The 24,980-nt window shown below is 37.1% G+C and overlaps 3 protein-coding genes across 5 annotated transcripts; 2 read left to right on the forward strand and 1 right to left on the reverse strand.

Moving 5' to 3' along the window:
• Positions 1-4,036: 4,036 nt before the first annotated feature.
• Positions 4,037-7,609, forward strand: LOC147559890 (uncharacterized). Of its 2 annotated transcripts, XM_086657922.1 has the most exons (5): positions 4,037-4,334; positions 4,709-4,816; positions 4,916-4,996; positions 5,357-6,132; positions 6,277-7,609. In XM_086657922.1, the coding sequence occupies exons 2-5, from the start codon at positions 4,710-4,712 to the stop codon at positions 7,314-7,316; spliced, it is 2,004 nt and encodes a 667-aa protein (XP_086514048.1). In that variant the 5' UTR covers positions 4,037-4,334; position 4,709; the 3' UTR covers positions 7,317-7,609. The 2 variants fall into 2 exon arrangements, with proteins under 2 accessions (XP_086514048.1, XP_086514047.1); XM_086657921.1 differs by having other exon boundaries at positions 4,037-4,816.
• Positions 7,610-11,190: 3,581 nt separating this feature from the next.
• Positions 11,191-16,082, reverse strand: LOC147559891 (uncharacterized). 2 transcript variants are annotated; one of them, XM_086657923.1, is made up of 13 exons: positions 15,619-16,082; positions 15,320-15,460; positions 14,842-14,928; positions 14,626-14,712; positions 14,410-14,496; positions 14,197-14,280; positions 13,983-14,069; positions 13,767-13,853; positions 13,551-13,637; positions 13,321-13,407; positions 12,417-13,229; positions 12,194-12,331; positions 11,191-11,892 (listed from the first exon to the last, which is right to left on the reverse strand). In XM_086657923.1, the coding sequence occupies exons 2-13, from the start codon at positions 15,458-15,460 to the stop codon at positions 11,374-11,376; spliced, it is 2,304 nt and encodes a 767-aa protein (XP_086514049.1). In that variant the 5' UTR covers positions 15,619-16,082; the 3' UTR covers positions 11,191-11,373. The 2 variants fall into 2 exon arrangements, with proteins under 2 accessions (XP_086514049.1, XP_086514050.1); XM_086657924.1 differs by lacking the exon at positions 14,410-14,496 and having other exon boundaries at positions 15,619-16,067.
• Positions 16,083-18,761: 2,679 nt separating this feature from the next.
• LOC147559892 (uncharacterized) lies at positions 18,762-22,793 on the forward strand. The gene is made up of 12 exons (XM_086659226.1): positions 18,762-18,845; positions 19,237-19,323; positions 19,453-19,539; positions 19,669-19,755; positions 19,885-19,968; positions 20,098-20,184; positions 20,314-20,400; positions 20,530-20,616; positions 20,760-20,846; positions 20,938-21,750; positions 21,836-21,973; positions 22,275-22,793. The coding sequence occupies exons 1-12, from the start codon at positions 18,762-18,764 to the stop codon at positions 22,791-22,793; spliced, it is 2,247 nt and encodes a 748-aa protein (XP_086515352.1).
• Positions 22,794-24,980: the final 2,187 nt, after the last annotated feature.

The following is a 24,980-nucleotide window of genomic DNA, read 5'->3' on the forward strand; positions in this document are numbered from 1 at the left end:
CCTATAGTTCTAGGACACTTTAATCTATCTGAGGGTCCGTTTGATACGTGAGAAAACCTTGGGTAAGAAAATTAACCTTTTCTGATGGGAAAGAAATCACTAATTTTACATGTGAATTTCAAATTTTATGTGTTTGGTACAAGAGTGGGAAAAGGGTGTCTTTATAAAGAATCAACGGAGTGCCTTTAAAAAAATCGAACACAACTCGTTTGTTCTTCAAAAAATATACCCAGTTTGGTTATCTCATTATAATCATCCCTAGGGCTTCATCTTCTTACCCAATTTGGGGATTTTTGGTAGAGAAATGCAAAAAATCAAGATCAATAATGGTAGTTTGTGGGTTGTCAATTAAAAGGCATGAGTAATCACCATCATCAAAGCCAATTTACAGTGCATCAAGATCTTGTTAGTGCTTCGTCTTCTCGGCAGCTACGAATCGTCGTCATCATCACCAAAGGCAACTTAAATAAAAAATCTCTAAATTGGATATGAAGATGAAGCCGTAGCGATTCGTATTCATGAAAATCAAGGTGTCATTTAAACTTGTGAACTCATGAAGATGAAGCCCTAGTGCATCAAGATGTTCATTGTATTCATGAGTTCATGAATTCACAAGTTCACTGTGTTTAGATCGAGAAGGATAATGATGGAGACCGAAGTGTTCACTTGTGTTCAGATCTTGCTTTAATGGTATATTTGATTTGCTTAATTCCTGTGCTTCACTGTGTTCTTGAGAGAGAAGAGAGGAGAGAGATAGTTTAAAAATGAAAGAGTCTTCATTCGAGCACATTGTTTCAGTCTATCAAAAACCATTGTTCATGGTGTGATTTGAAGAGAAAGGGTCATCTTCATTGATGTAGAGAGAGAGAGAGAGAGAGAGAGGAAGTTACGAGAAGAGAGAGGGAGAGGAAGTTACGGGAGGAGAGAGAGCGTGTTATGTGTGGGTGAGAATTGGCCTTTCCCATCTTTTTTGTGGGAAAAGAAACTAGCTCCTTTTCCTACTTTTTTTTCTCATAAGAATTCGATTTTCTTACTCAAGGGTCCTATCAAACATTAAAACTCCGAATTTCTCGAGAAAACGACATTCTCAGCCACGTTTTCTCACGTATCAAACGGACCCTGATTTTCACTTTTTCTTAAACTAAACCATTTAATTAGAAACAAAGGTCTTCTCATTGGCTCCTGTATTTTTATTTTTATTTTTGAATATTGACTACGATGGTCATTACAAAGACATTGATACATTGATACGATTTGATAAGCACGATAACTGTAGAATTACTACTGGCTTAAAACCCGACGAATTAAATGGTCTAAAGCCTACAAGAAATTACATTATTTATATTCAAGTTCAATATTCCTGGATTTGCACGTCCATGGGATCGACCGTGAGACTTGACTACCAGTTGTTGGTTCTATATTTTTACTGAATTAGCCTTGATGTTCAATTTATTAGTTTTAAATTTTATTCTCTGTCGTTTTTATTTTAATTCTTATTATTTGGATATAATCTGCACTAAATCTTCTTCTAACCTAATCATAGCGATCTATTTACTTGAATTATTTTTTTACTTGATGGAGTTGGCTGTTGTTGGTTGTTTGTATATATTTTCTTGAAAAAAAAGGTGTATATATATCCTTCAATAAATCTTTTTTCCAATAAAATAAATAAAACAATAGAAATATACAAGAAACAAGATAGAGAAAGAAACAGAGAGGAAGATTGAGAGTATCCATGATTTTATTTAAATAACTCTATATTCCCTCTAAAATATTTATGGATTTCTCTTCCTAGTTTTAAGGGATTTGTGTTCTAAGCTCAAACATTTAATAGAAAAGACTTCTGTTTTGTTTCAAAAATATTGTAATTAATTCCATGAACTACCACCATAACAATTAAGAAGATCACACAAAAATAAACAAGAGGGGTTATTAGAGGAAGTCAGAGATGGTTCCTTCCATTGAACTTCTTGAATGATATATACTATTTGTAAAAGGGTGCTTCTAAAGGTACCGGACCAAAAAGATGTTAGCGGGCGGCTCTATTAGCACCAGGCCTAACAATTCTTTTTTCTATTAGCACCGTCCAACTCTGTAGGCACCGGTGCAACTCACGTTAACCCTAACGCCTCCATTCATCTCTCATTATAGTTGTTCGAACGACTCGGGCGGACTGGTCCAATCCGTCCGAGTCTTCATGGTCACGGATTAGGTAATCGGTGACCTAAGAGACCAAAACGGACAACTCTTTCTTTCCCCCTCTTCTCAATTTATCATCCAAGTCAAACCGAAATCTAGGGTTTTTTAAGTTCAATTTCTACTGTAAACACACCAACAGTGAAACCCATGCTAACAGGCCATTGTCGTTGAGAGTCTGAGAGATAGAAAAGAGAAAGAAGAAGGAGAGAAAGAGGGATAATGAGTAGTAATAGTAACAGAAAGAAATAAGAAATCTGTCTTTCACCATTTCTTTTTTCTCCTTAACTTCAATCTGAAAGGAAGAAAAAAGAAGGTTTTTTTTTTGGGTTTTTCAAGATTTGGTTCTTAATTAATTCTAACTAGGGTTAGAGTTAAATAGATAGCAAGAAGGAGAAGAAAATGGAAAGGAAACAAGGGTTTTTCTCAACGTTAAGAGAAGATGTAGTGAGAGCGTTATCACCGGCGAGGTTAAGAACAAGGAATCAGTCGAGAAGTGCTTCTCCGATGTCTGGACTTCTTCGGAAAAAAAAAACAACAAATGGGTAGAAATCATCATCATCCTCAGCCGTTGATCCCGAGATCTGGAAGTTTAAGGCCAGTTGGAGAAACATTGACGCCATTAATGGAAGGTCCTGATCCAGATGGGAGTGAAAATGGGGATTCAAAAAGGAAAGGATGGGGACATTGGCTTCCTTTTGTTTTAGAAGAAGATGGAAGAAGCAAGCGAAGGTGAACGTCACTCACGTTAACAACTGGTGCTTATAGAGGACTTGTGTCAATGATCGTTGACCCGAGTCAACGAAATAGCCGCCGCTAACAGTCTTTTAACCCAGTGCCTTGAGAAGCACCCAAAAATTAAAGACTATGTACTAATTTTATGTATGGATAGGTGATTTAGATTTTGAAGGGGGTTTAAATATATACATATAAGATTAATACCATTTTACCCCATGTGATAGTCTCCAATTGGTTAGTCTATTTATCTCTCTATATGGGTCAACCCATTGGAGTTAACCACATCATCATTCCTTCACTGGCGGGCTAAAAAGTTAGAGACTATATACTAACTTCATGCAACTTTATGCATAGACAAGTGATGGAGATTTATAAGGGGGTCTAAATATATACATATAAGAGAAGGGAAATGATAGAGTGACTTAGAAATTGGTACTTAGAGGGTGACATATTTCCTCATTTAGAAATAAAAGCGGTCCCCACCGTAGTCAAACTTTGAAAAAATCTTGTCTTTTAGTGACTCCACATCAGCTGGGCATTAAAATGCCCAAAAAATTTGGGTTCTCTAGCATCTCCCATAAGAGAATGCCATTTCGCGGATTCGGGGTCTAAATATATACCCATAAGAGAATGCCACTTTGCCGAATTTTGGAGATAACCACTGGTCGAATGGTGATGTGACCGTATTCGATTGGTAAGTCCATTTATCTCTCTACATGGGTCAACCAATTGGAATAAGTCATATCACCCTCAAAAACCCGAATCAAATATGACATAAATATATGCAGCATTATGGTTGACTCTATCAAATCCCACTTCCTCTCCACTTTATGATGTATATGGGCATTCCTTGTCATATCTTAGTTTTATGGAGAAATTGGTGAAAGGCCCAAAAAAACGTTGGGTTAATGTACTATTGCCCCACTCCAAACCGAAATTGAGAGGGAACTCCAAAGTGTCAGTGAAACCTGACATTGTACTGTTTTTTTTTTTTTTTATACCCATCATGCCCACGGTACAGTAAGCCTTCCCTCTCCTCTTTAATTACCGACTGATTGGATATGTGCATTAAATGCAATCACATCTTCACGCAAGCCTTCCCGCCCCAAATCTTGCAAATTAGATTTCTATCCTAATAATCTTGCGCCATATCCCATCTCCTCTTTCAAATCTTCATGCCCCAAATCTTGCAAATTAAAGATTTCTTCTTTCTCTCTCTACAAATCTTCATTATCCTCTTTCTCTCTGAAATTTCTGGCGCCATTTTCTCTGAAAATTTGGCCTGAAATATTTGGACGAAATTTCCCCTCCCGCCTCTTCTCTTTTAAATTATATCTTCCTCTATTTATACATCAAAAGATCATCAACATTTGAGGAAGGTTTCTTTTTTTATTTTTCAGGTAAGTGATCATATTTCCCACATTGAATTTAAAACTTTTGTTCTTGCCATTAATGACAGGATCATTTAATGTTTCTTAAAACTTATTTTGTTGCCTTGAATGATATCATTCATTACTCTTAAAGTTTTCTTCTGCCATGACTGATTCCAAAACAGAAAGAATAACAGGGTAAAGATGATGAATATTCCTTTAAAGATGATCGTTTTTTTAAGTTGATGATGAATATTCAAATGTTTTTTAAAGTTGATGATGATGAATATTCCTTTACAGTCTCAGAAACCATTTTCTTCGTTTTTTAAAGTTGATGATGATGAATATTCATCTTCCATCACAGTCACTGTAACAGTGTTTTAATTTTACATTTTCTTCTGCAGAATGAATATGGAAGAAATGGTTTCCGAGTTAAATGTACGATCACTTGCTTCCCAATCCATTGGTGGAGCGGAAATATCTAGGAGCAGTTCTGCAACTACTCCATTATGGTGAAATATACTATTTTGGGCCCTCTGTTTTTCTTTTTTGGCTTCCCAATCCATTGGTTTCTCTGTCTAGTAATACACATCTTTTCCTTGATTCTTCAGGTTGCAACGTGAATACCCCAACCCCCACTCTTCAACTATTGAAACATCATCAGCTGTAATGATTCCACAAGAATTGAATCGGTACTAATTTTCTTTCATTCTACACATTCTGTGTGGGAATATGAAAATGTATGGTGCACAGACTAATGTTCTATACAGTTTCTAATGTAGAGCACATAGGTTGTTCTACTGAGCTTCTAAACTATTTTTCGGACATTGCACCAGTATTTTTATGCTTCCTAGACTATCCCGACTGTTATAGACTGCCACTTTTGGTAATATTAAAATGTAAGGTGCACAAACATATTTTCTATACATTGTTTACCTCCCAGTTGTTTGTTCCCTTGTCAACTTTGTAGTTGTAATGTCTTAATGTAGAGAACATACAGTCGTGTTCTGGACATATTTCTGTTCCTTAACTTAAACTTCTCTCCTTTTCAGGTTGCAAACTGATTTCTTCTCTCTCCCATCATCTAATCCTACTCTGGGATCTACTGCTCTAGTTAGAAGAGAACCTCTACTCTCCGAAAGTTGGCCAGAGATTTTTACACATGTTGGCCAGGAATTCCCTGGAGGTGCCATCGCTTTTCGTCATGCTCTTAATAGATACTCGATAAAACATGGTTACAACTATGTTTTCTCCAAGAATGATAGAGATCGTGTCACTTGTGTGTGCAAAAGTTCCAAATGTGGTTGGAAAATTCATGCGGTGGCGCCTCTTAAATCAAGGTCGATGTTTGTCCTGAAAGCATATAACCCAGTTCACACTTGTGAAGACTTCATCACTGGTATACGCAAACCTCGACTATCGACTGAAGCAGTTAGTTTATTAATTGCAGAGGACATTCGAGAAAATCCAACGAAGAGCACAAAGGATATTGTTAGATCTTTTAAGAAGGATTATGGTATTAAACTTAGCTACTACTACTCCTATCATGCTAGAAATGCAGCAATTAGTATAGCATTTGGCGAGGAAGCAGATTCCTATGCTAAACTCAGCTGGTATGTTGATGCACTCTCAAGATCTAACCCTAATAGTCATATTGATCTCGAAGTCGATGAAGAGTCGCATCGGTTTATAAGAATTTTCATTGCTCTTGGAGCTTGCATTGAAGGTTACAAACATTGTAGGCCTTTGATTTTCGTAGATGGTACATTTGCAAAAACCAAGTATAATGGTTGCATTCTTGCCGCAGTTGCGAAAAATGGAAATGATGGTAATCAATGAACCTAAACCTCTGTCTCGTACATTTTGTTATGTACTGGTCACCAGTTTGTGTCCTCTGCATAATCTCGTTTCTGAACATATTTTTTTGGATAGTACATGATATAATTGATGTTGTTATTATTGTACTATGCAGGATTTTTTGTTCTGGCATACGCTGTGGTTGATGTAGAGAACGACCAAAATTGGCTTTGGTTCTTTCGGAATTTGAAGGAATGTATAGATTGTGGTGATTCTCTGACGTTCATGTCCGATAGGCATAATGGTATATTAAATGCTGTTGGGAGCATCTTCCCCTTGGCCAAGCACTCATATTGTGTATGGCATTTGCGTAACAATCTGAATTTACGCGTGAGGAACGGTGCACGAAAGTCTGATTATTTCCAATCGTTGATGTTTAAAGCTGCTCGTGCACTTACTCAGTCAGACTTTAGCAAGTACACTGGAGAACTTTGTGCCATGGGTGGCCCTGGTTTTGAAGCCCTTTTGAACTCCGTGCACCCTGAACATTGGGCTGATGCCTTCTTCCCGGGTAAAAGGTATGGATTAATATGTTCTTCTTTGTCGGAGTCATTCAATTCATGGATTAGAGATGAGAGAGTTCTCCCCATATCTATCATGCTTGATATGTTGCGGATGAAGATAATGAATATGATGAATGAGAGGCGAATTGAATCATCTACATGGGCGTCCTTCTTATGCCCAAAGGTAGACAAAGAAATGCAGCTGAGATACCATGTGGCTTGTAGTTGGACGTGTGTCCAGTCCGGAGAAGCTCAGTACGAGGTATTGTCTATGCCTAGTCATTCTGTTGACTTGTCCCAACGGACTTGCTCGTGTCGTAAATGGCAGGTGGAAGGAATTCCATGCGAGCATGCAATTCTTTGTATAAAAATGAATGGAGGTGATGCATCGTCATTTTTTGATGCCAATGTCACCACAGAAGCATATTGCAAAACTTATGGTCAGTCCGTTAATCCGGTACCTACTTTTGACGAGCCCAAATCTTATGACCCGGACACGATGATACTACCTCCTCTGACAAGGAAACGACCAGGTAGACCTCGTTCTACTCGAATTGAAAGTGCTGGGAACTTTCCCAAGAGACAGAGGGTATGTGGCCGATGTAATCAGCTGGGAAACCACAATCGTGCGTCGTGTAATGAACCACTATAGTGTTGGGTAAATGGTTTTATTTCCGATGCAGAAACTTATTTTCCGGGCACTCTACAATTTATGAAATGCTTGTCCAATTATTGGTTGCGTTTTCAGATTCTGTAGAGAGTCCTATGTCATGTTTAGTTTCTGTTTCTAGGTTAACTTTGGTGCTAGTAAGTTTTTTGTTTTATATGTTTTTGAACAGAAGCTTACATTCTGTTTTGTATTCAGTTTACTTAATGTAATCTTATTTTGTTGTGTACTTTTGAAAATGTAAGCTTCTCTGTGTTGAAGTTACTTAATGAAACCTTCTTTTGTGTGGAGAAGTTTATATAATTTGGATTTCAAGTTTATATTTAGTTTACATTAAAAGTGATGTACACGGTTCTGTGTTGGGTACATTTTTAAATGTACTGCATGAACTCATTCATAACAGGGATCTCATTTCGATTTTTGCAGAGGAACCTACTGATATCATTTGCATCTTAGAAGATTGACATATTAATATGTTTTGTTTACATTAAAAGTGATGTACACGGTTCTGTGTTGGGTACATTTTCAAATGTACTACACACGAACTCATTCATAACTGTATCTGTTCGTTTAGTACATTTGAAAATGTACCCAACACAGAACCGTGTAACTAAATAGAAACTTGAAAGGTTCTATGTTGGGTACCCAACACAGAACCTACTGATATCATTTGCATCTTAGAAGATTGACATCTTAATATGTTTTGTTTACATTAAAAGTGACGTACACGGTTCTGTGTTGGGTACATTTTTAAATGCTGTGTACATCTCCAAGTGTATAGGACATAAATGTATGTTAGGACTGAAAGGTTCTTCAGTTCATAGAGTATCAAATGCACGATGAAAACGCTCTCAAAGTACGTTTAAGTATTGTCATATAGAGATTGTTGTGATTTTTGTTTTTAAATCATTTCTTTCTGGACAATTAATAATAGAATGTACGGTAAATATTTTGTTTTACTGGAGATTACGCTAATAATCTAACACCAAAATATTTACTGCCGTCTGCAGTATGTGTAATACATGAGTCTACTGTTTGAAGAACGTCACAAAATTGACTACTTATACAATCCTTCAACCAAAAAAAACAGAAATAATACAACAAAAGTCAGCAGAAGCAGAGGAATGTTTCAAAAGAAGAAAGACAATCGAACAACAATCACGCTTCCAAATCAATCCTTTTCCTCCATGCGCCTGCTGACTCTCTCAAAATTTTGTAAGTAATCTCTGTCCTTTTTCTCCTTGCCTGGTCCGCAAATGGTTCTTTCTGGGAGCAGTTACTTGGCATATGTTCATCCTGGCTCTCCATGAAAATCCGTTCTAGATGCAATATAACATAAATCGCGCAGTCCGGTCTGCTTCATAAGATCAAAGTTTCATTATCGAATGTGTTTGATACATTTTTAAATAGTATCGAGGGGAAATGGAACTTACTCTGACCCTTGTTGTGGGCATTCTTCTTCTTTTAGTAAATCTATCTTTTTCTTCAGCCTTCTACGACCGTAATTCTTCTCATTTAATACACCTGCCAAGAGCTCTGCAAACTTCTTTGCATTGCGGTTGCACCTCTCAGTCAAGTCCCGGTCACGTTGGAGAGAGTTAAAGTGGACCCACTCATTTTCGTGGAATTTATAGACTAGGAGTGTCCAGTGATACCCATAGAAAGCATTATCTGTACAGGGTGTGTTTAGTGGCACACATAATGATGAAGTATGGTTCCTCTTAAACTGTTTTTTAATTCTGTCATTCAAATTTGCAGATATAATTTCGGCTTTGTATTTCTGGTTTATCATTGTCTGCAAATACCAATCATTCCTTTTTATAAGTATTTGATAATTATGAAAGAACAATAGAAAGTGTGAAGAAATCTTACTGAGAGGATGGCTGACAAGAATATTATCTCTCGGTTCTTGTTATTTGGGCTGTTATGAAGGTCGTCTGTAAACCAATCAATTATTTGAGAGTCGCACTCCCTATACATCATCAAGTTGTCTAACTCTTCTGCAGTTAGACGGTGTTGTTTATCTTTGTTCCAGACCACGAGCCAAGACAGTACATGTTATAATTTACTAAACATTGAATAATGTACATACCATGTCGAAATGTAAGGTACATATAAAACTTTCCCGGGAGCGTACCTTTTCCAGCCTTTATTCATGAATTCCAACATTAAGGGTCTTTCAACTTGAAGCACATATGGCCAAAGAGCTGCGATGGTCTAGTCACCTAATTTTTCTTTGTCTTCTTTCTTACATTTGATGGGTTCAAAATTGACAATTTCTTTTCCAGTTTGGGCCTTGAAAGTTGCTTTTCGAGCACGGGGATTGTGCTTTACCCTTCTAACAAGCGAAGTTGGAACAGGTTTTGACCCTGGGCTGCCTTTTGTTGCTACTCTCTTTGGAGGAGAGACATGCATAGGTTCTAATTTCCGTTTGTTTTTTTCTGATGTTTGTAGAACTTCTTTGACAATAGCTTTACCCATGTCTACTATGTCACAAAAATCACTCTCCGGCGGTGTGGTCCAAACAACTAATTGTGAGCAATTATCTAAGCCTAGATCAAACTTTTGTAGGTGTCCTTCGTCGCTTTCTACATATACAATGTCAAAGTTTGTATTAGTTACATTCTATAATAACACAAAGTTTAGAGATTTCACCAAATTAGATGCGAAACTAACCTATTTGTGAGCAATCATGTTGGTTAAGTTTTTCCTCCCGTTGTTGAATTCTTGCTAGCCAGCCCAAGTGGCTTGACAAATTAAACTCCTGGGTACAACCCTCAAAACCCTCTTCATTTTGGTCCTTCCCCATGCTTTGTTCTGATATGTTATCATTGAAAATGATAAAATGTACTAACTCATATGTACTGCACATGATAAAATGTAGGGTACAGGAAGAATTTTCCTACGCTTTGTTCTGTTACAAAGTTTAGTAATTTTACCAAATTAGACGCGAAACTAACCTAATTGTGAGCAATCATCTTGGTTGAGTTTTTCCTCCCGTATTTGAATTCTTTCTAGCCAGCCTTCTTGGCTTGACAAATTAATCTCTTGGCTACAACCCTCCTCACCGTCCTCATTTTGGTCCTTTCCTATGCTTTGTTCTGTTATGTTATCATTGAAAATGATAGAATGTACTGATCATGATAAAATGTAGGGTACATGAAGAAATTTCCTACGCTTTGTTCTGTTATGTTATCATTCTATAATAACACAAAGTTTAGTAATTTTACCAAATTAGACGGGAAACTAACCTAATTGTGAGAAATCATCTTGGTTGAGTTTTTCCTCCCGTTTTTTAATTCTTTCTAGCCAGCCTTCTTGGCTTGACAAATTAATCTCTTGGCTACAACCCTCCTCACCGTCCTCATTTTGGTCCTTCCTTATGCTTTGTTCTGTTATGTTATCATTGGAAATGATAAAATGTACTAACTCATATGTACTGAACATGATAAAATGTAGAGTACACTCATAAATTTCCTACGCTTTGTTCTGTTATGTCATCATTCTATAATAACACAAAGTTTAGAGATTTTGCCAAATTAGGCCTGAAACTAACCTAATTGTGAGGAATCATCTTGGTGGAGTGTTCTTCCTAGCCAGCCTTCTTGGCTTGACAAATTAATCTCTTGGCTACAACCCTCCTCACAGTCCTCATTTTGGTCCTTCACCATGCTTTGTTCTGTTATCATTGAAAATGATAAAATGTACTGAATTCATATGTACTGAACATGATAAAATGTAGGGTACCGGAATAAATTTCCTATCCGCTCATTTCAAATTTTCCTCGTTTATGTCATTCCCTATGCTTTAATCTGTTATGTTCTCATCAAAAAATTTCAAATTGACCATAATATCATAAAGTTTCCGAAGTAAAATTCGAAACTGACCATAACTTTCTAAAGTAAACATCACTTCATAAAGTTTTAATATCCCAAACTGACCATAATTTTCCAAAGTAAACAAACCAAACCTAGCATTTTCTATCGGGTCTTGACTCTTGTACTACTTAAATATGCTTGTAAATTAAAATAACGGTTCAAATTTAGAGATTGCCTTTGCTTTTACCCTGACTGCTGGTATCAGTGTCTGCATCATCACTTGTTTCTGCTTCACTCTCTTTCTCATCCTTATTTTGACTATCGTTCTCATCTTCTTCCTCGCTATCTTCATCCTCTTTTTTCTTGGACTCCTCAACCTGCTCTGAGTCATCTTCATCTTCTGAGTCCTCTCCTCTGTTGTCTTCCTCCTCTCCTTCGTCGTCTTCCTTGTCTCCGTCGTTTTCCTCCTCTCTGTCGTCTTCCTCCTCATCCACTCTCTCTTCATCAACATCCTGTTGGTTTCCCTTCTGTTGAACACTGTCTGTTGTTTTTTCATTATTAATTGTTTTCAGAGCTTCTTTTGCCGAATCTCTTTCATCACATGCTTCAGCAAGTTGTTCCCTCAGTTTTCTATTTTCTTTTTCCAGCGTATCAATCTTAAGGAGTAACTCTTCAATGCTCTCGTTAGCTGACAACATGACAGACTCCCTCTCATTGGGTGGGCACCACCAAGTCTCACTCACCTGTTTGATATTCCATTTCACAGTATCAAGTTATAACCAATAAAATGCCAGGGAATATAAATCTGGTATTCAAACTTTGAACTAAAATATGAACAGTATACTAAAGTATGCACTGTAAGCTACTATATTTCATTTAAGCTAAAATAGTTCCTATACAAAAAAATATATACAGTAAAAGGAAATATGTACTGAAACTTTCAAAATGTTCTGTAAATTTTTATATGTACTTGGCCAGTAATACGGATAGTCAGTTTGGTGCCCTACACATTCATTCAATTAAGGAAACACTGCTATTGTATACCTGCTCAGGGGTTAGCTCTCTTAGCTTTTCCTCAAATGTTTCATCAATTTCGCGCATCGACCATCTTACTAGTCTGGGCACTTCCTCCTTGTTCTTTTCGTGTCTCTCATAACACGTTGTATGTTCACAGAACCAAATCTGCTTAGGCAATCAAATCTATTTACTGAACTTATATTATCAAAAGAAATAGACATTTGAATATGTATAGAACAGAAAAACTTACTGGCAGGAGTATAAGGCATCCTGAAGCTTTGATTGGGTCGCTGGGGTGCCGATGAATTCGATCCATCATGTACAGATGTATTGCTCTCGGCCAAGATACCTCATTTATTGTGTCAATGCTTTCCAAGGAATTTAATAATTGGGGAGGAACAGCATATCCTGATGAGGAAGGAAACAGTAAATTGGCACCGAATGTCATGATTACCAATCTCACGACATCCATGTCATCGGCATCTTTCCTACAGATTACCCTCAGAGCCTCTGTGATCTGAGTACTTGTGATTGGCCCAGCGATCCCACCAAAATACTTCTGACAGAATTCTATCATTGGTGGTTTTAGAGACTTAGCCCTCGGGAATACATCACGAATTTTGCCACCCATCGGCAAACCCATTATCAGACTCACATCTTGTGGAGTAAACTGTAGCTTCTTCCCAACCAAACAAAACTCATCCGAAGATGTCGAGTATAGGCAAAGTAGTTCAAAAATAGCCCTGTTAGGCTTGCTTAAGTGCTCCATGTCTACTTTGTCATTGATGAAAGACATAAACAAGTCTTTGAATGCAGTTGCCTCCATCAACTCTCTTTGCTTTGGGGTCATATTGGCACAAGTACTCTTTAGTAGGTCCAAAATGTTACGAAGCGAGTATTTATAGGATTTTGATAATTTCGCTGTGAGATCTGATGGCCTGTTCTTTAGCTCTGTGAGAATTGACCAGGTGGGCACTTCAGGAACATGAGGTCTAGATGACTCTGTTTTCTTGCTCTTGGCCTTGCCTTTAGATTGCAGTCGGCTGCTTTCAGCAGGGGCTTCCTGGAAAGAATCATATGCACAGGAAATATATTTTTGGACAGTTAACAAATACATGTATAATGACTATACTTGGGTGCTAGGAAGAAATTACTTTGTTACTTTGGTCCAGGCCTGTTTCAGTAACTGTCCCCTTTCCCTTCTTTTTGGCTGGTACTTGGGTGCTTTCGACAGGAACTTCCTGTAAGTGAAAACCATTTTTTGGTTAGTTTATAATTAACTTGTGTGTATCTCTGGAAATAATCATATGCACTGGAAATATATTTTTGTACAGTTAACAAATACATGTATAATGACTATACTTGGGTACTAGAAAGAAATTACTTTGTTACTTCTGTCTAGGCCTGCTTCAGACACTGTTCTCTTCCCCTTCTTTCTGGCTGGTACTTGGGTGCTTTCCACCGGAACTTCCTGTAGTGAAAACCATTTTTGGTTAGCACATTTTTTATATTAACTCAGTGAAATATACAGTAAATAATGATATAAACTGCACATATAATTATGCGCTGGAAATATATTTATGTACAGAGAGGAAATTACCTTAGTACTTGGTTGTGGGGCTGCTTCACTTGCTTTCCCCTTCCCCTTAGTTTTGACTGGTGATTTGCTGCTCTCAACAACAGCTTCCTGTCATTGAAGACCATTTTTTGTTTAGCACATTTTACATTAACTCCATGAAATGTACAGAAAATAATGATATGCACTGGAAATATAATTATGCACAGGAAATATATATATGTACAGTGAGGAAATTACTTTAGTTTTTTGCTGTAGGGCTGCTCCACTGGCTTCCCCCTTCCCCTTAGTTTTGACTGGTGATTTGCTGCTCTCAACAACAGCTTCCTGTCATTGAAGACCATTTTTTGTTTAGCACATTTTACATTAACTCAATGAAATGTACAGGAAATAATGATATGCACTGGAAATATAATTATGCACTGGAAATATATATGTACAGTGAGGAAATTACTTTAGTTTTTTGCTGTAGGGCTGCTCCACTGGCTTCCCCCTTCCCCTTAGTTTTGCCTTGTGATTTGCTGCTTTCAACAACTTCCTGTCATTGAAGACCCTTTTTCGGTTAGCACATTTTACATTAACTCCATGAAATGTACAGGAAATAATTATATTCATTGGAAATATAATTATGCACTGGAAATATATATATGTATTGTGAGGAAATTACTTTAGTTTTTTGCTGTAGGGCTGCTCCACTGGCTTCCCCCTTCCCCTTAGTTTTGTCTTGTGATTTGCTGCTTTCAACAACAGCTTCCTGTCATTGAAGACCCTTTTTTGGTTAGCACATTTTACATTAACTCCATGAAATGTACAGGAAATAATGATATGCATTGGAAATATAATTATGCACTGGAAATATATATATGTACAGTGAGGAAATTACTTTAGTTTTTTGCTGTAGGGCTGCTCCACTGGCTTCCCCCTTCCCCTTAGTTTTGACTGGTGATTTGCTGCTCTCAACAACAACTTCCTGTCATTGAAGACCATTTTTTGTTTAGCACATTTTACATTAACTCAATGAAATGTACAGGAAATATAATTATGCACTGGAAGTATAATTATGCACTGGAAATATATATATGTACAGTCAGGAAATTACTTTAGTTTTTGGATGTAGGGCTGCTCCACTGGCTTCCCCCTTCCCCTTAGTTTTGCCTTGTGATTTGCTGCTTACAACAACAGCTTCCTGTCATTGAAGACCACTTTTTGGTTAGCACATTTTTACATTAACTCGATTAAATATACAGGAAATAATACTGTTACATTACTAAGTGTCCATTCTACTCGTTGAAGTGTTCAGGAAGAAATCATATGTACTGAAAATATATTTACGTACAGGTAATAAAAACATGTACTTTGACCAAACTGGGGTACGGGTAATGTCAAGGATCCTCTTATACAACCAGAATGCATTTTGGGAATATGTACATGAAATAAATTTATGTACAGGGAATACACTTGTGTACTGAAATGAAATTTGTGGACTACCTTTAAAGAAGTAATGTAATGTCAAATTTTTCATGTAGGGTGCAATGTTTTATGTACTGTAAAATATTGTAAATAAAAGCAAGACTTGCCTTTTCATTTCTGTTGCTTCTTCGGTTTCCCCTCTGATCTTCAATATGATCCGATTTTGACAGAATCTTAGATCTTGTTGTCATTGGTTCAATGATCGTTACCCGTTTCGCCGTCTTTTTTTGTGAGTTAGGGTTTACCATCTGCATGAAGGAAAGGCAAAATAGAAAACCGAAACTCAAAAACAAACTCAAAATCCCTAAAAACATAAACCCTAAAAACAAAAACAAACTCAAAAACCCTAAACTCTGTTACGAAAAAAAAACCAAGAACAAGATGTAGAAGTGAAGAGGCTACTCACTGTTCCAATCGAAGATGATTTTGAAAAGATGAAAGAGGATGTTGTTCGATTTTTGGTTCCAAGTGAAGAGGCTACTCACTGTTCCAAAAACCCTAATCTCTGTTACGAAAAACCCTAAACTCTGTTTCGAAAAACCCTAAACTCTTCACTGTTCCAAGTGAAGAGGCTACTCACTGTTCGATTTCGAAGTGAAGAGGCTTCTCGATTTTTGGTTTAGGAGTAAGTTGTTTTGCCCTAATATCACTATGAACAAGATCTTTGAAGAAGAAATTTTGAATAGAGAAGAAAGGTTTTAAGAGAACAAGAGATTTTTTTTGAAGAAGAAAGTGGTTTCTCACCCAAGAACAGGATGAAAGTAAAGAATTTAGTGGGAAGAAGAAAGGTTTTTGGAGAGAGAAAGAAAAAGTGGAAGGCGTGGGTTTGAATTGAGGGATGGGACGGTTGAGTGTAAATCAGGAAGAGGTGCGTCAGACATTTGGGAGAGATTTGGCGCGTTTTTTTTCATTGGTTTTTTCGTTATTTCTCGGAAAGCCTTTGCCCTTTTCGTAATTTGTACTGCCAAACTGACAGAGAGGACCTGCCCCTAAAACTTATTCTGACGCGGGCCTGCATCTTATTGAGGCTTGGTTTTTGGGCGTTTTGCCCAAGCCCTCTAGTTTTATGTGGTTGGAGATATAACAATTATGTGAAGTGTATTTTGATGGGATGGTAACAATATTAACTCCCAACTGTGGTTTGTGGAGAAACAGAGTAGCACGTTTATGTCAGGCACTCTCCGGGGTGAATCCCGACCGGGTGAGGTGGCCGGTGCAGATTTAGAGAGAGAGTGACCGGGATCACCTCACTCGGTCACTCTCTCTAAATCTGCACCGGCCACCTCACCCAGTTGGGATTCACCCGGGAGAGTGGGCTAGCATACTACTATTTTCTTAACATATTTATGGATGCATAGCAATTGTGGAGAATATTAGAAAATTAAGAAACATAAATTCTTTATCAATATAAGTGGGTATGAAGTTGTATCATTTTAGTTGAATAGGGTGAATGTAGCTAATCAAACACACAATAATAGAGAATAACAAAGTATAGCCACCCCTATATAGACAGAAGGATTTCTTATACGGACAAAATCTTTAAGATAAATCCTAATAATTTCGAAAATATAGCGGTAGGTTTGTTCAAAAGTACATCTTGCGTATTGCTTCTTCATGACCTAATGACCCAAAACGAACCATTTTCAAAGGTGCGTTTTTTCATAAATTTTTACAAAATATTTGGAAATAATGGATTTGATTGCCTTTGAAATGATTGAGGGACTCCCTAGGCATACTCCATAGTTGAGTTGTCCAATAACACTAGGGGGAGTACACCATGGAGTCCCCCTATCACCTTTGTACCCAGAAACATTCTAGATATTTCGCAACAAAGCCAAAAAAACATTCGGGACAAAAGCCAAAAATATCTACGTTTAGTTTTTTTTGTTAAGATAATATCTAGTTTAGCTGCCTTCAAACACTTACATAAATATGTTAGAGACGGTATATCATGATCAGGCTATAACCCTTGTGTAATTTTCTTTTCCTTTTTTTACTTTTTTTTAGATCATCAAATTAGTTCTTATTTTAGTATTGTAGTTCTTTCATTGGTTGTTTGTTATTAGATAAAAGTCAAATTAATCAATTACGTGTGGCTTGCATTAAACTCGATAATTTCGTCTACTTAAGAAGTCATCCTATTTCTATTTGACCTTCTACAATATAATCATTCATGACTTTAACAGTAGACGTACATCTATGAAAGGCAGAAGGGGGCAATTTGACTAGACCACGTATTCATGTGTTCTCTATCTTATGTTTATATCATTCGATTTACCCAAAACGAAACTTAGTTATTGGTAGGCAAAAACTTGAGAATAATGGAATTGAACTTTTGAGTCTGAAGTTGATCTAAAGACTAAAGAACCCAAAATCAGTAACCAATTATACACAGACACGAACCCAAAATCAATAACCAATTATACACAGACACCAAACCAAAACCTATAACCAATTATTAATTATAGACAGAAGCATGTGTGATGGGACTTTCAGACTTTGAATCTCTCTCTCTGATGAAACCATCCAAAACTGTTGGACTGACTCCTTAGTTCTGTCTTATGGTTGCATGTTCCATGTTGGTTACCATGTATTAGGTGCATTGACATCTAGAGAGAGAAAGAAAGAGAGAGTACATATTGGTCGGGTAAGTCCTATTTAAAGGGGATGGAATGAATGAAATGAGGGTTTGGGCAAAACGCCCAAAAACCAAGCCTCAATAAGATGCAGGCCCGCGTCAGAATAAGTTTTAGGGGCAGGTCCTCTCTGTCAGTTTGGCAGTACAAATTACGAAAAGGGCAAAGGCTTTCCGAGAAATAACGAAAAAACCAATGAAAAAAAACGCGCCAAATCTCTCCCAAATGTCTGACGCACCTCTTCCTGATTTACACTCAACCGTCCCATCCCTCAATTCAAACCCACGCCTTCCACTTTTTCTTTCTCTCTCCAAAAACCTTTCTTCTTCCCACTAAATTCTTTACTTTCATCCTGTTCTTGGGTGAGAAACCACTTTCTTCTTCAAAAAAAATCTCTTGTTCTCTTAAAACCTTTCTTCTCTATTCAAAATTTCTTCTTCAAAGATCTTGTTCATAGTGATATTAGGGCAAAACAACTTACTCCTAAACCAAAAATCGAGAAGCCTCTTCACTTCGAAATCGAACAGTGAGTAGCCTCTTCACTTGGAACAGTGAAGAGTTTAGGGTTTTTCGAAACAGAGTTTAGGGTTTTTCGTAACAGAGATTAGGGTTTTTGGAACAGTGAGTAGCCTCTTCACTTGGAACCAAAAATCGAACAACATCCTCTTTCATCTTTTCAAAATCATCTTCGATTGGAACAGTGAGTAGCCTCTTCACTTCTACATCTTGTTCTTGGTTTTTTTCGAAACAGAGTTTAGGGTTTTTGAGTTTGTTTTTGTTTTTAGGGTTTATGTTTTTAGGGATTTTGAGTTTGTTTTTGAGTTTCGGTTTTCTATTTTGCCTTTCCTTCATGCAGATGGTAAACCCTAACTCACAAAAAAAGACGGCGAAACGGGTAACGATCATTGAACCAATGACAACAAGATCTAAGATTCTGTCAAAATCGGATCATATTGAAGATCAGAGGGGAAACCGAAGAAGCAACAGAAATGAAAAGGCAAGTCTTGCTTTTATTTACAATATTTTACAGTACATAAAACATTGCACCCTACATGAAAAATTTGACATTACATTACTTCTTTAAAGGTAGTCCACAAATTTCATTTCAGTACACAAGTGTATTCCCTGTACATAAATTTATTTCATGTACATATTCCCAAAATGCATTCTGGTTGTATAAGAGGATCCTTGACATTACCCGTACCCCAGTTTGGTCAAAGTACATGTTTTTATTACCTGTACGTAAATATATTTTCAGTACATATGATTTCTTCCTGAACACTTCAACGAGTAGAATGGACACTTAGTAATGTAACAGTATTATTTCCTGTATATTTAATCGAGTTAATGTAAAAATGTGCTAACCAAAAAGTGGTCTTCAATGACAGGAAGCTGTTGTTGTAAGCAGCAAATCACAAGGCAAAACTAAGGGGAAGGGGGAAGCCAGTGGAGCAGCCCTACATCCAAAAACTAAAGTAATTTCCTGACTGTACATATATATATTTCCAGTGCATAATTATACTTCCAGTGCATAATTATATTTCCTGTACATTTCATTGAGTTAATGTAAAATGTGCTAAACAAAAAATGGTCTTCAATGACAGGAAGTTGTTGTTGAGAGCAGCAAATCACCAGTCAAAACTAAGGGGAAGGGGGAAGCCAGTGGAGCAGCCCTACAGCAAAAAACTAAAGTAATTTCCTCACTGTACATATATATATTTCCAGTGCATAATTATATTTCCAATGCATATCATTATTTCCTGTACATTTCATGGAGTTAATGTAAAATGTGCTAACCAAAAAAGGGTCTTCAATGACAGGAAGCTGTTGTTGAAAGCAGCAAATCACAAGACAAAACTAAGGGGAAGGGGGAAGCCAGTGGAGCAGCCCTACAGCAAAAAACTAAAGTAATTTCCTCACAGTACATATATATATTTCCAGTGCATAATTATATTTCCAATGAATATAATTATTTCCTGTACATTTCATGGAGTTAATGTAAAATGTGCTAACCGAAAAAGGGTCTTCAATGACAGGAAGTTGTTGAAAGCAGCAAATCACAAGGCAAAACTAAGGGGAAGGGGGAAGCCAGTGGAGCAGCCCTACAGCAAAAAACTAAAGTAATTTCCTCACTGTACATATATATATTTCCAGTGCATAATTATATTTCCAGTGCATATCATTATTTCCTGTACATTTCATTGAGTTAATGTAAAATGTGCTAAACAAAAAATGGTCTTCAATGACAGGAAGCTGTTGTTGAGAGCAGCAAATCACCAGTCAAAACTAAGGGGAAGGGGGAAGCCAGTGGAGCAGCCCTACAGCAAAAAACTAAAGTAATTTCCTCACTGTACATATATATATTTCCTGTGCATAATTATATTTCCAGTGCATATCATTATTTTCTGTACATTTCATGGAGTTAATGTAAAATGTGCTAAACAAAAAATGGTCTTCAATGACAGGAAGCTGTTGTTGAGAGCAGCAAATCACCAGTCAAAACTAAGGGGAAGGGGAAAGCAAGTGAAGCAGCCCCACAACCAAGTACTAAGGTAATTTCCTCTCTGTACATAAATATATTTCCAGCGCATAATTATATGTGCAGTTTATATCATTATTTACTGTATATTTCACTGAGTTAATATAAAAAATGTGCTAACCAAAAATGGTTTTCACTACAGGAAGTTCCGGTGGAAAGCACCCAAGTACCAGCCAGAAAGAAGGGGAAGAGAACAGTGTCTGAAGCAGGCCTAGACAGAAGTAACAAAGTAATTTCTTTCTAGTACCCAAGTATAGTCATTATACATGTATTTGTTAACTGTACAAAAATATATTTCCAGTGCATATGATTATTTCCAGAGATACACACAAGTTAATTATAAACTAACCAAAAAATGGTTTTCACTTACAGGAAGTTCCTGTCGAAAGCACCCAAGTACCAGCCAAAAAGAAGGGAAAGGGGACAGTTACTGAAACAGGCCTGGACCAAAGTAACAAAGTAATTTCTTCCTAGCACCCAAGTATAGTCATTATACATGTATTTGTTAACTGTCCAAAAATATATTTCCTGTGCATATGATTCTTTCCAGGAAGCCCCTGCTGAAAGCAGCCGACTGCAATCTAAAGGCAAGGCCAAGAGCAAGAAAACAGAGTCATCTAGACCTCATGTTCCTGAAGTGCCCACCTGGTCAATTCTCACAGAGCTAAAGAACAGGCCATCAGATCTCACAGCGAAATTATCAAAATCCTATAAATACTCGCTTCGTAACATTTTGGACCTACTAAAGAGTACTTGTGCCAATATGACCCCAAAGCAAAGAGAGTTGATGGAGGCAACTGCATTCAAAGACTTGTTTATGTCTTTCATCAATGACAAAGTAGACATGGAGCACTTAAGCAAGCCTAACAGGGCTATTTTTGAACTACTTTGCCTATACTCGACATCTTCGGATGAGTTTTGTTTGGTTGGGAAGAAGCTACAGTTTACTCCACAAGATGTGAGTCTGATAATGGGTTTGCCGATGGGTGGCAAAATTCGTGATGTATTCCCGAGGGCTAAGTCTCTAAAACCACCAATGATAGAATTCTGTCAGAAGTATTTTGGTGGGATCGCTGGGCCAATCACAAGTACTCAGATCACAGAGGCTCTGAGGGTAATCTGTAGGAAAGATGCCGATGACATGGATGTCGTGAGATTGGTAATCATGACATTCGGTGCCAATTTACTGTTTCCTTCCTCATCAGGATATGCTGTTCCTCCCCAATTATTAAATTCCTTGGAAAGCATTGACACAATAAATGAGGTATCTTGGCCGAGAGCAATACATATGTACATGATGGATCGAATTCATCGGCACCCCAGCGACCCAATCAAAGCTTCAGGATGCCTTATACTCCTGCCAGTAAGTTTTTCTGTTCTATACATATTCAAATGTCTATTTCTTTTGATAATATAAGTTCAGTAAATAGATTTGATTGCCTAAGCAGATTTGGTTCTGTGAACATACAACGTGTTATGAGAGACACGAAAAGAACAAGGAGGAAGTGCCCAGACTAGTAAGATGGTCGATGCGCGAAATTGATGAAACATTTGAGGAAAAGCTAAGAGAGCTAACCCCTGAGCAGGTATACAATAGCAGTGTTTCCTTAATTGAATGAATGTGTAGGGCACCAAACTGACTATCCGTATTACTGGCCAAGTACATATAAAAATTTACAGAACATTTTGAAAGTTTCAGTACATATTTCCTTTTACTGTATATATTTTTTTGTATAGGAACTATTTTAGCTTAAATGAAATATAGTAGCTTACAGTGCATACTTTAGTATACTGTTCATATTTTAGTTCAAAGTTTGAATACCAGATTTATATTCCCTGGCATTTTATTGGTTATAACTTGATACTGTGAAATGGAATATCAAACAGGTGAGTGAGACTTGGTGGTGCCCACCCAATGAGAGGGAGTCTGTCATGTTGTCAGCTAACGAGAGCATTGAAGAGTTACTCCTTAAGATTGATACGCTGGAAAAAGAAAATAGAAAACTGAGGGAACAACTTGCTGAAGCATGTGATGAAAGAGATTCGGCAAAAGAAGCTCTGAAAACAATTAATAATGAAAAAACAACAGACAGTGTTCAACAGAAGGGAAACCAACAGGATGTTGATGAAGAGAGAGTGGATGAGGAGGAAGACGACAGAGAGGAGGAAAACGACGGAGACAAGGAAGACGACGAAGGAGAGGAGGAAGACAACAGAGGAGAGGACTCAGAAGATGAAGATGACTCAGAGCAGGTTGAGGAGTCCAAGAAAAAAGAGGATGAAGATAGCGAGGAAGAAGATGAGAACGATAGTCAAAATAAGGATGAGAAAGAGAGTGAAGCAGAAACAAGTGATGATGCAGACACTGATACCAGCAGTCAGGGTAAAAGCAAAGGCAATCTCTAAATTTGAACCGTTATTTTAATTTACAAGCATATTTAAGTAGTACAAGAGTCAAGACCCGATAGAAAATGCTAGGTTTGGTTTGTTTACTTTGGAAAATTATGGTCAGTTTGGGATATTAAAACTTTATGAAGTGATGTTTACTTTTAGAAAGTTATGGTCAGTTTCGAATTTTACTTCGGAAACTTTATGATATTATGGTCAATTTGAAAATTTTTGATGAGAACATAACAGATTAAAGCATAGGGAATGACATAAACGAGGAAAATTTGAAATGAGCGGATAGGAAATTTATTCCGGTACCCTACATTTTATCATGTTCAGTACATATGAATTCAGTACATTTTATCATTTTCAATGATAACAGAACAAAGCATGGGAAAGGACCAAAATGAGGACTGTGAGGAGGGTTGTAGCCAAGAGATTAATTTGTCAAGCCAAGAAGGCTGGCTAGGAAGAACACTCCACCAAGATGATTCCTCACAATTAGGTTAGTTTCAGGCCTAATTTGGCAAAATCTCTAAACTTTGTGTTATTATAGAATGATGACATAACAGAACAAAGCGTAGGAAATTTATGAGTGTACTCTACATTTTATCATGTTCAGTACATATGAGTTAGTACATTTTATCATTTCCAATGATAACATAACAGAACAAAGCATAAGGAAGGACCAAAATGAGGACGGTGAGGAGGGTTGTAGCCAAGAGATTAATTTGTCAAGCCAAGAAGGCTGGCTAGAAAGAATTCAAAAACGGGAGGAAAAACTCAACCAAGATGATTTCTCACAATTAGGTTAGTTTCCCGTCTAATTTGGTAAAATTACTAAACTTTGTGTTATTATAGAATGATAACATAACAGAACAAAGCGTAGGAAATTTCTTCCTGTACCCTACATTTTATCATGTTCAGTACATTCTATCATTTTCAATGATAACATAACAGAACAAAGCATAGGAAAGGACCAAAATGAGGACGGTGAGGAGGGTTGTAGCCAAGAGATTAATTTGTCAAGCCAAGAAGGCTGGCTAGAAAGAATTCAAATACGGGAGGAAAAACTCAACCAAGATGATTGCTCACAATTAGGTTAGTTTCGCGTCTAATTTTGTAAAATTACTAAACTTTGTAACAGAACAAAGCGTAGGAAAATTCTTCCTGTACCCTACATTTTATCATGTGCAGTACATATGAGTTAGTACATTTTATCATTTTCAATGATAACATATCAGAACAAAGCATGGGGAAGGACCAAAATGAAGAGGGTTTTGAGGGTTGTACCCAGGAGTTTAATTTGTCAAGCCACTTGGGCTGGCTAGCAAGAATTCAACAACGGGAGGAAAAACTTAACCAACATGATTGCTCACAAATAGGTTAGTTTCGCATCTAATTTGGTGAAATCTCTAAACTTTGTGTTATTATAGAATGTAACTAATACAAACTTTGACATTGTATATGTAGAAAGCGACGAAGGACACCTACAAAAGTTTGATCTAGGCTTAGATAATTGCTCACAATTAGTTGTTTGGACCACACCGCCGGAGAGTGATTTTTGTGACATAGTAGACATGGGTAAAGCTATTGTCAAAGAAGTTCTACAAACATCAGAAAAAACAAACGGAAATTAGAACCTATGCATGTCTCTCCTCCAAAGAGAGTAGCAACAAAAGGCAGCCCAGGGTCAAAACCTGTTCCAACTTCGCTTGTTAGAAGGGTAAAGCACAATCCCCGTGCTCGAAAAGCAACTTTCAAGGCCCAAACTGGAAAAGAAATTGTCAATTTTGAACCCATCAAATGTAAGAAAGAAGACAAAGAAAAATTAGGTGACTGGACCATCGCAGCTCTTTGGCCATATGTGCTTCAAGTTGAAAGACCCTTAATGTTGGAATTCATGAATAAAGGCTGGAAAAGGTACGCTCCCGGGAAAGTTTTATATGTACCTTACATTTCGACATGGTATGTACATTATTCAATGTTTAGTAAATTATAACATGTACTGTCCAGGCTCGTGGTCTGGAACAAAGATAAACAACACCGTCTAACTGCAGAAGAGTTAGACAACTTGATGATGTATAGGGAGTGCGACTCTCAAATAATTGATTGGTTTACAGACGACCTTCATAACAGCCCAAATAACAAGAACCGAGAGATAATATTCTTGTCAGCCATCCTCTCAGTAAGATTTCTTCACAC

The sequence above is a fragment of the Eschscholzia californica genome, unplaced genomic scaffold (genome assembly GCF_041429995.1).
Source record: "Eschscholzia californica isolate CP2 unplaced genomic scaffold, dmEscCali1.0.p SCAF_2, whole genome shotgun sequence".
In the NCBI taxonomy this organism is placed as follows: domain Eukaryota; kingdom Viridiplantae; phylum Streptophyta; class Magnoliopsida; order Ranunculales; family Papaveraceae; genus Eschscholzia; species Eschscholzia californica.

What these genes read in the sequence shown, in the direction of transcription:
- LOC147559890 (XM_086657921.1), top strand. Translation starts at nt 4,710, where the DNA reads ATGAATATGGAAGAAATGGTTTCCGAGTTAAATGTACGATCACTTGCT. An exon ending in TCTGCAACTACTCCATTATG is followed by an intron (nt 4,817 to 4,915) that starts GTGAAATATACT and finishes TTGATTCTTCAG; the next exon opens with GTTGCAACGTGAATACCCCA. An exon ending in TGCGAAAAATGGAAATGATG is followed by an intron (nt 6,133 to 6,276) that starts GTAATCAATGAA and finishes TGTACTATGCAG; the next exon opens with GATTTTTTGTTCTGGCATAC.
- LOC147559891 (XM_086657923.1), bottom strand. Translation starts at nt 15,460, where the DNA reads ATGGTAAACCCTAACTCACAAAAAAAGACGGCGAAACGGGTAACGATC. An exon ending in CCCTACATCCAAAAACTAAA is followed by an intron (nt 14,713 to 14,841) that starts GTAATTTCCTGA and finishes CTTCAATGACAG; the next exon opens with GAAGTTGTTGTTGAGAGCAG. An exon ending in GCCTGGACCAAAGTAACAAA is followed by an intron (nt 13,230 to 13,320) that starts GTAATTTCTTCC and finishes GATTCTTTCCAG; the next exon opens with GAAGCCCCTGCTGAAAGCAG.
- LOC147559892 (XM_086659226.1), top strand. Translation starts at nt 18,762, where the DNA reads ATGACAACAAGATCTAAGATTCTGTCAAAATCGGATCATATTGAAGAT. An exon ending in CCCTACAGCAAAAAACTAAA is followed by an intron (nt 19,756 to 19,884) that starts GTAATTTCCTCA and finishes CTTCAATGACAG; the next exon opens with GAAGTTGTTGAAAGCAGCAA. An exon ending in CCCTACAGCAAAAAACTAAA is followed by an intron (nt 20,185 to 20,313) that starts GTAATTTCCTCA and finishes CTTCAATGACAG; the next exon opens with GAAGCTGTTGTTGAGAGCAG.